Below are 10,056 nucleotides of genomic sequence, written 5' to 3'. Positions count from 1 at the left end.
GATAAACCAGTGATTATTAGTGCTTCATCTCTAGACCTTTATTCATTGAGAATCCTGTGAGCATGGCCTACGTGCACTTGTGAGAAGGCACCGTCATTACAATACTCTTCATTTACTGCAGTAGGTATATTAAACCATTCAATCATTTGACTGAAGACTGCACCTTGTTTTCAGGTAAATCAAACTAATTGGTGAACAATTGCAGTAGAATCCAAATACCTTTTTATTTAATTTAAAAATGTCAGAGAAAAGGGAAAGCCCTTGTTCTAATGTTTAATTTACTGCAAACATTAGATCACAAATTAATTTTCTCCAAACCTTTTGTAAGGTTACACAAATTTTCATGCTGACAACACACAAAAGACTTATAAAATTAAATCAATATTCAATTATTCCTTTTTGAGAAAAATACACCAAGGCTAAAAATACTGTTCTCGTAGAAAACACCCTGTAAACACTAAAAACAAACAAGTTCTTAAAAAAGAAACTTGGGCACGTCAGAAAAGATTTCTATGAACAAATAGACAAGGACCTTCAATTACAGTGAATTAATAGAAAAAAAGACTACAAAACAGCACAGAGCACTTCAATCAAAACACTTCACTGTATTACATAAAATTCTTGGGCTGTAGTTCTTAGAATTAATTGAGAATAGGCACAAAAAATTACAGGCAGTGTGAGTACCTCAAAAGTACCTCAAACTTGTCTGGGAGGAGGTGGAGAGATTGACACTTTGTATTAAACATTTCTTCCATCCTCTAAAATGTCCCCAGGCAAGTATACACTGTCACTGACATGTTTAAGGGCCCCTGTCAAACCCAGAGCTTCATAAATTGTCCTGAAATGACCCCTCTGATCTGACATTTAAAAAAAATCACTTCAATACAGCAGTGTAAAACATATTTTCTTTTCAACATTACTGGACCTTAACCTTGTCCTTCTGTAAGATTAGTTCCTCACTGACTGGCTAAATATAAAATAATAAACAAAATATTAATTATCTTCCTGGAATTTGGTTCTGCATCATTCTTTGATCTATTAATATTATATGTAGAGCCCAAGTGATCAAGCAATCACCTTCCTTAACAGTTGCCAGTTGCTTGTTTGTGTTCCTTCTTCAGGTTCTTTGCCTAATGGCCTTTTGTACACCACCACTTTCTACATAGAACATGTGACAATTTTGAATATATTGCCACTCTTACGATTAGCCAGGATTTTTTTGCTGTTGACAGTTGATTCTTGACGCTGTCAACAAATGGTTGAGCACCAAGAACGTCATCATAACAAGGGCAGCAAAATGGCCGCATAGAAGAGTCCATTGTAAATATTCACTTGCGTCAGTGGTCGTTTCACTCTCTTAAAATGGAGTGAATATTTCTTTTCTTCTGGCAAGGAAATAGACCATAGACCAGTCCACAGCATGTTGTCAACCAGCAGGGTACAAGAGGCCTACTTGGTTCTGGCCCAAAGGTTCTGTCTGCCTGTGCAGAGCTGCAAAAAAAACCAACAGCATAAACCCTTTGATGAGGTTTTGGATCAGAATACAGTAGATCCATCTGTTGCAGGCCAAAAATGGCATTTTGGCACCTCATTTCTGGTCAGGTGAAATAAACACAGTTTTTGCAGATTGGGAAAACTGAAGGCCGCAGGGTATCATGGAGTTGGTCCCTCACTTCTTAAGACACTGGTACATGAGGGCACGTGGATTTAGCACATAGCGCTCGCTGTTGAGGAACTTGGTGATGTACTGCGGAACAGCTGGGGGCCGAGGGGTCACATAGGACATGGATGGGGACACAGCCATCACCTCAGCAATCCTCTGCTTCATCTCCCGAATTTCCTGGTCCTGTTTACGCAGTTTACCTACAGGACGGAATCAATGTAACCTAATATTCATACCATTTTTCACCTCAGTGTCTAGATTGCATACACCTGGATACAGACGTATTAAATAAACTCTGTCTTTAAAAAATCAGTATAATGTGTTATTTCAATTAAACAGGCATCATACTAATTTATGGATATTTCTAACCCATGGAATATGAAGCTCCTATGAGTCTATTTGTCTGTGAGATTTTTAAGTGTATGTCTGTGAAACCAAGTTACATTTCCACATGAACAGGCAATAAACATTATATTTTAGTCTATCTGCCATTACACTAATTTACTTCTACTGAAATGTAAGTCAGAGAGAGAGAGAAAAATGGAACAGGAACCTTGAGCTATCTCCAGCTGTCTGCGAGCGTCTCCTAGTGCAGAGAAGAGGTCCAGCTTGATGCGCGTTTCTGCACTCAGGTTGTATTCCAGATGCTGCGCCTTGTCCTGAAGAGAGGAGAGGGCTGACAGCAGAGTGTCCATCTCCTTCTCTACGCCCCTGTACTTCTGTAGCGACTACAAATGAGGTAACACAGGAAAGAGTTTCAAAAATTAGGGTAGGCACATGATATCCAATCTTGCATCATATATTTGGTATCTATATGTTGTTGAAGCACATGCAGTGGTGTTTTCTGTTTCCAAAATGTTCTGTTCATTTGAACTCTGAAAGCTCCAAACTGACAGAGGAAAACAAAATGAATTTACACAGCCAGCCATTCAAGAAACAATGAAAGCCATATTGGATCATAGCAGCCAAATTTAAAAGCTGGTGAGTGGTTTTGGAAACAACACTGTTAATACAACCAGCAATAACTTAGATTTATTCTGAAGCTATACAGTGTTTTGTGAAGGGCTTGGCTTGTATCATGATGTGATTCATGATATTATGATATTTTCATTATGAACTAATTTGCAAAACCAAGAAAAACACCACCATAAATGGAAAAACACACAGCACAACAACAACAAAATGTGTATAACAACCCCAAAATGCAACAGACGACAGACTCAACATCGATCACAGCACTGCTTCAGATTCCACCTCAACCAACATCAAACAGGCAACACACTGAATGCTGATACCACAGACAATACATGTGTTCATCATGACATCCAGAGACAAATGGATTCACCACAACAACATCCAAAAAGACTGCCACAAAGTCGCCACACACTCCGAGCAAATAGTTCTCACATGGACATACACTGAGACTACATGTAGTACACAACACCAGCACTGCAGACTGGGCACTAGCTTGTTTGTAGGGTTTGTTCTTTACCTCCACTTCTTTCTCTAGTGCTAGCACTTGGCCCTCTTTGCCTTGACACTCCAGCTGCAGTTGCTTGTACTCTGTCTCTAGATCTTTCACTTTTTTCCTCAACATAAGTGTTTCTGTTTGCTCCTGCCTGGTAGACAGAGAGAATAAGCAGTGTGAGTAGACAGGAGATGGGGTGGGTGTGGGGATGGGGCTGTTATGAAGGGTATAGGCTGTGGGGAGAGGGGGCGGGGGTGAAATGTAGGAGAGTTTTGTCCTGCACACAAATAAAAAGAAATGATATTGCCCTCAAAAATCTTGTTTACTGTAATGGTAAAGACACAAGAGAGAAAATATAAAGGCTGCAAAATAAGATAACAGCTTAAAATAAGGACCGTGCTATGCCAAACTGGAATAGCAAATCTTTTAATGTACATTTTTCCTCAGAAGTTCTCACCAAACTATTGTTTCCAACAAATAAAATACGGTAGCTTGTGGCACACCTGTTTTGAGCGCCTCGGAGCAAGATGGCGGCCTCGTCCAGCTTCTGTGCCTGTAACTCGGCCAGCTGTTTCTCCAGAGCCACCCGTGCCTCCGTCTCAGCCCGCGCCTTCTTCTCCAGGACCGCGCTGGCCTGTCTGTCCCTCTGCTTGGTCTTGGCCAGGCACAGGATTCTACACAACACACGCACACACACACACACACACACACACACACACACACACACACACACACACACACACAAACACAAACACACAGAAAGTATGGAAATTATTTAGTTTGACGTACATGGAGTTTTTGTCGCAGGTAGATATTTTGCTTTATTTAGAATATCAACAAGTGACAGATGAAATTAAATGATAATTTGACAACTGGGGCCCTTATTTGAATGCTGAGCAAATTCAAAAGTGTAAAGTTTAACTAAGGCCTGCTTAATAACTCCAAAATCTATTACAAATTTAAAGGAGAATTCCGTCGATTTTTCACATAGTTTCTTGAGGTCACTGAGTGGTCGGACGAAAACAACTAAAACAATCGTTTCTACCTAGCCAGCTACAGTGCTACACAGAGATCTATGTGAAAAATCGCCGGAATTCTCCTTCAATACCATGAGAGAGATCCTAAGCACCAACAGCGGTGGGTCAGCGGGGGGGTTGCTCACTTGCTCTGCAGCAGCTCGTTGGTTTGCCGCAGCACGGTGACTTCGGGCCTCAGGCTGCGCTCGCTGTTGGTCAGGTTGCAGACGTGGCTGCGCAGCTCCTGTTCCGTCTGCTGGCTCGCCTGCAGCTCCCCTTTCAGACGCCGCAATTCCTGTTCCAACCTGGAGGAGGTGATTTGCACATAAATGAACAATAGATAGATAGATAAATAGATAGATAGATAGATAGATAGATAGATAGATAGATCGATAGATAAACAGTTACATTACATTACATAAAAAAGGACATTATAGTAAATAATATAGACAAGTATAACAAACGCCAGACATCTTCCTTGTTTGCATTTTGTTTGGATGTCTAGTGGTGTATTGACAAGTAAGGAGTGATGTTTGATGAAGTTCCTTACTTTGTGATTTGTTCTGCATGATGGTTTGCGATTGCTGGTGGAGGTGCGTTTCCCTTCTCCGCTAAATTCCGGTTTGGGCTGATCGTTGTTTTATTGGCGTTCTTCTGCCTCTTCTCTGCCTTCCCACTAGGTGGCGCCGCCGTGACGGGGGCCTTGCGCGCTTTGGGCGGGGAGCTCTTGGAGGCCTTGGTGGCTGCCTTGGGCCCCTGCTCCTCCTGAGGTAGTGGCTGGGAGGGCCCTGAGGGCTCAGGCGCGGGTGCCCCACCTGAGAGCGAGTTGCAGGGCTCGCGGGCTTGGCAAGAGTCACGTGGGTCGTTGCCACGTGACTTGACCCCTGTGGGGCCTGAGTTCAGTTCTCTGGGGGGAACCTCCTCCAGGTCCCCCTCTGTCCTCCTCTCCGCCTGTGGGATCTGCAGGTAGTCTCCTGTCGACCCCTCATCTGATGCAGAGGCTGCAGTCGGACACTGATACTGGACAGACTCCGGTTTGGGTCTCCACTTAGCATCTGCTAATCCAGATATCATAACAGTCATTATTCTATCATTCTATATCAGAACAGCAATGGCATTAGTATACAGTAATATGACGATACAAACTATTTTTGTTTTTGAACAAAAGGATCTATAGATACCAGATAAAATGTGTAAGAACATAAAATGAGTGAATTACAAAGGCCGTAAATGACATTTACACACACAAACAAGCACCACAATAAAAAGGTATGTAACTTAGAACAGTGCTTAAATTGCAGAGTACTGAAGCACAGGTTTGAGCGAGATATTTAAAAGAAGCAACACAGATTATTTTCCAACATACATCAAAGTAGATTTTAGGTCCATAAACTCTGATTGTTAACAGCCCAACCAACTGAAATGTAGCATAAAGTGCCCAATATAATTGTGTGATATACAGTATAATGTGTGATCAAGCGATGAATTTAAAATAGCCACCACGCAAACTGCTAATAGAGGTCTGGTGGTGAGCATGAGCGTGGCGGCTCTTTGCTCTCTAGTTAGGTGTATTGTGTGTCTTTTGTTGTTTGTTCTGCTTACAATGACAATAAAGTCTTTCTAATTCTAATTCTGTTATCGCCTTACTTTCTCTGGTCTCGGGTGCACACTTAGGGTAGAGGTGCAGGCCTGGAGGTAGGGATTGTTGCAGGAGGTGCATGTGGAAGTCATTGTTGCTCTGCACTGTTTTCTGGGTGCGTATCTTAAAGATGCTGGAGAAATAGCATGTCACATCGAAGCCCAGGTACACCACTGGATAGCCAATACTGAAAAAGGGAGAACACAATAATTTTGTTTTAATGACAATATGATTCACTTTCTCATCCAAAGAGTATACATGTATGGCAAAAAAAATCAAAGTATTTTGTCACTATTCATACAGGACACAGAGGAGCGATGGGAAGTGAATTGGAGAGAGACTTGGTGAGATCAGAAAGCGATCACAGGTCAGATTCAACAATGTGATATGGACGCTGGAGACACTTGTGCCACAACTTGTGCCAAAAACATTTTTTTTTCATCTTATTATGTATGTATGTGATGATGTGCATCAGTAATGCAACATCTGAGTCATTTTGCTCTCCTTATTTATGGTGTGTCTATCACTATCACTACATTATAGACATTACAAGTCTCTCTCTCTCTCTTCTACCACAGCAATGAAGCCTTTCATTTGTACAAACTTGTATTGGAATCACTTGGTTTGAGGTTGTGTGTTTACAGCCAGCCCTGAACTGTGGGGAGAGAGGAGGAGGAGGGGGGAGGGGAACAGCAGTGTGCGCCGAGCCCAACCTACCAGTGCGCGGCGAAGATGTGTGATAAATTAGCGTGGGAGTTCTTCTGGTCTTTGAGCCGGAGCGAAGCCTCCGTGTAGACCAGCAGGATCCACAGAGATGCAGTGGACATGCAGATGCCCTTTTCTGAGACACACAAAATGGTTGGTTTGTTATGGTAATCATTTTCTGTGTTAATTAACTGACAAGAAACAACACAACCTCACCTTGCAAACAGGCAATCACTGGAATGTCAATTAAAGTAACTATATCACATTAATATGGGCTGAATATATAATTGTAAGAACTACAGCAAGAATTGTTGTGGTATCTCCAAGAAAATATTTGAATCTGCATAATTAATTGGCCATATAAATACTGATATTCAACCTTACCTGTATGCCAAATGTAGTTAAATAGAACATAGGTGCTTGCTGCTAAAAACAGCCAGTGCAGAGGTACAAAAATCAAGCAGAAGATATCGAGGGTAAATGCTGCACACACAAACACCATGCATATGACCTAAACAAAAAGAAACAACAACAGATGGGTAGCCATTAATGACAATGCACAGCAATCAGATTCTGCTATTTAAAAAAACAACCAACGAAAGGCCTATTAGAGAGCAAGCAGTGGTTGACTGATCACATTTAGACCATTAAGACCAACATATAGCCTATTATAAATACATTTATGCATTGATTGTTGATTATTATTATCACACAGATTGACAAAATTAATTCCAGGAAGTGAGTTGTTGATCTATGTGAAGGGACTACTGTACTTACCAGGCCGTGGCAGTGGAAGGTAGTGTAGACACTACCGAAGAATAGCCAGCATGGCCACAGGTACTCCAAGCGGAACTCCAAAATAAAGTCTGCTAGCAATACCAGTGTCCATACTATCATGAACTTCAGGACTGTGTACGCACTGGGGAAGAGAAATCCTCATGATAAAGTTACCAAACAAAGAGCCAATAGGCCTATAATATAATATAATATAATATAATATAATATAATATAATATAATACAATATAATATAATATAAAACAAACATTTGGATATGTTTCACTGATGGCAGATTTATAGTTGTACCAAGCATAATGGATGTCATGAAGGAGCAATGAAGGCATAATGTTTGATAGTCAGCCACAGCTTGATCCTTTGTCTCTTTTGCTGATGAAAATGTAAACAAAGGTAATAGGCTAAATGCCCTGCAGGAAACACGATGCACGGAATGCACAGGGGTATTGTGCAACACTTTTGATCAGACAGAATTACATCAGATTTAATTTCAGAATTACATCACTGTTGTGTCTGAGAATGAATGTGATGTTATCCGTGTAAGAAAAATAGGCATATTGCATCTTAAACTGCAATGCTGTGCAAAATGGCAAGAAAAAGAAAAGAAAGCAAATAAAATAAACAATTGGTAGAGGTCTATGCTTAAGTCCTTTTTATTAAAGCTGCAATAGGCCTATACGATTTAAGGCAATATAATGTTTTGTTGTCAAAATATAAATAGCCTAGGCTATACTCCTGAACATAGGCTACCACAGTTTTAGAATGATGCTAAAAGGATATTATGCATGCTTGTCTTTGAGGTAGGCTATTTGAATGAAATTGTTTTCATGTTTTGGTAGGCTACCTAGCAAATGTAAACAACTGACAAGGACGTCTGTGAAGCTGGGCACCGTTGCCAGTATGCAGAATGACCATTGTTGTAGCCTAAGTGGAGGACCTCTTTTGACAACAATGGCTTAAAATATAGCATCTTAAAAGATTCAAGACGGCTATTCACTAAACACTATGAACCTAAACCAAAACACAGGAAGGAACTTAAGTCTAGAGGGACACCGTGAATAAAACGCGTTTTTATCATAAAATGTAACATAGTGGATTATAAATTTAATGAAGACTAGCCTACAGCCTACTGTCCCCAGAACATACATTTTTGCACCCAGTAAATTGTCTAAAAAAAATCTTTCTTTCCAGACCTATAGATTTCCTTTTGTTCTAAGTAGCCTTTGTTCTCTCTGTGTCTCTATACCCGATATCTCCCTCTCTCCTCCATATCATTAGACTACATCGCCTGCTTTTTTTGTTTGGTAACCATGACAACTTTCCTCCGCTCCTCAGTACCACAGCAAAACAGAATCTTTGCATTGTAGGCCTATTACCAGAGAAAATGGATGATGGAACGGTCATGTGGGGACCTATAGCCTATAGCCTATGTTATGAATGATATATGGATAGGCTAATAAAAAACGATATCACTGCAACCGGGGTTTATTTTGTCGCTCTGTAAAAATATTGCATAACCTTGTTCTCCAACCCATATTATTGATTAAGCGATGTAGTGAATTATTGCTCTTAGAAAACATCCAGTAGGTTAGTCTAAGCTTCTGTATGCATAAATCTTTGCAACTTATCGTCCCAGTAGACTTTGCTTTGTTACGCTGCTCCAAATGATCCAATTGTCTTGTGGTCTAGACAACCTGTATGAAGGATGCTCTCAGGAAATGCCGCCCTATTAATGTAGGCTACCTTATGGACCTACACACTGTGTGAAAGGTTCATATAATAGGTTAATAGAAATAATAATAATTATAATTATAATAATACGTTAAATTATATAGCCTAACACGTGGTAAAGACTAGGTTATGTCTTTATAATGTTATCATTGTAGCGCCCATAGCTAGGAACGAAATCGATCTGTAATTTGCTACAATCAATGAAGTCACTTTGGAACGATTCAATTCAATTCCAGTTGAACACAATGTATTCTGAAAACAATGTCGTATTTTAAGCTCTGTGAGCAATACTTTGCACGAATAATTGTGCATATAGCCTTCTCAGCTACATTCACTGTAAACTGTAGGTTAAATCGCGATGATATCCTAAATTGCCGCCCAGGTGAGAGTAAAGGAGAGGCACATACACAAAGCCAGCAACAACAAAAGCAACGGCATCCGGGGGATGCGTCACCTCTCACTACCTTTCCGATATCCTTTCTGTCATTTTGAGCTTTTTCATTTTCCGAAGTCTGGTGGCGTCTGCGCAGCGTTTCTTCATAGTATGCTATGGCTTGTTCTCCTTTTGCACCGTGAGCGTCCGTAAACAAGAGATGACCGTGATATGGAAAAAAAATAAACAGTGGTCACAGATGGCCCTATAGGGGCGACGACAAGCTGATATTATGTTGTCTCTTTGTGTATGAATGAAAGTACAGCTTGTAAGCCTTACTGCGCATGCGCAAGGAGGACCTCACAGTACAACGACTTGAAAGCGCGCACCTACTGAGCGCGTCCATAAAGGCTACATGTAATTATGTAAAATCTGTCTCATACGATGTTCCCATATTCTCGTCTCATACAAGCGATCTGTCAACACACCTTGCTTAACTGAATTACATCTTAACGAAAACAGACAGCTCTTCTCAGATACATTTCAATATTGGCATATACAATTCAAAATTGGCACGCCTCCCCAAAACACCTGTTGGTAAAGGGCATTTTCCAGCCTGCAAGGCCGTTCAGAAGTTGCACTGGTGAAGTGAAGTGAATATCTTATAT

The 10,056-nt window shown here is 40.7% G+C and overlaps 1 protein-coding gene across 2 annotated transcripts; it reads right to left on the bottom strand.

Annotated features, from left to right (window-relative positions):
• Positions 1–16: 16 nt before the first annotated feature.
• si:dkey-12h9.6 (macoilin-1) lies at positions 17–9,748 on the bottom strand. 2 transcript variants are annotated; one of them, XM_048250142.1, is made up of 11 exons: positions 9,480–9,748; positions 7,269–7,410; positions 6,876–7,002; positions 6,504–6,627; positions 5,795–5,973; positions 4,698–5,205; positions 4,294–4,452; positions 3,635–3,805; positions 3,156–3,282; positions 2,217–2,391; positions 17–1,863 (listed from the first exon to the last, which is right to left on the bottom strand). In XM_048250142.1, the coding sequence occupies exons 1-11, from the start codon at positions 9,554–9,556 to the stop codon at positions 1,670–1,672; spliced, it is 1,983 nt and encodes a 660-aa protein (XP_048106099.1). In that variant the 5' UTR covers positions 9,557–9,748; the 3' UTR covers positions 17–1,669. The 2 variants fall into 2 exon arrangements, with proteins under 2 accessions (XP_048106099.1, XP_048106100.1); XM_048250143.1 differs by having other exon boundaries at positions 4,698–5,202.
• Between the last annotated feature and the right edge of the window lie 308 nt (positions 9,749–10,056).

This window comes from Alosa alosa, chromosome 8, assembly GCF_017589495.1.
Source record: "Alosa alosa isolate M-15738 ecotype Scorff River chromosome 8, AALO_Geno_1.1, whole genome shotgun sequence".
Classification (NCBI taxonomy): Eukaryota; Metazoa; Chordata; class Actinopteri; order Clupeiformes; family Clupeidae; genus Alosa; species Alosa alosa.
This window is presented reverse-complemented; position numbering and strand designations above follow the sequence as displayed.

Bases quoted from the DNA above. Each gene is read 5' to 3' on its own strand.
- si:dkey-12h9.6 (XM_048250142.1), bottom strand. From the start codon at position 9,556: ATGAAGAAACGCTGCGCAGACGCCACCAGACTTCGGAAAATGAAAAAG. The intron at 7,003-7,268 runs GTAAGTACAGTA...CTTTTTGTTTAG, and splicing joins CCTTCCACTGCCACGGCCTG to GTCATATGCATGGTGTTTGT. The intron at 2,392-3,155 runs GTAAAGAACAAA...CCTCATTTGTAG, and splicing joins CACTAGAGAAAGAAGTGGAG to TCGCTACAGAAGTACAGGGG.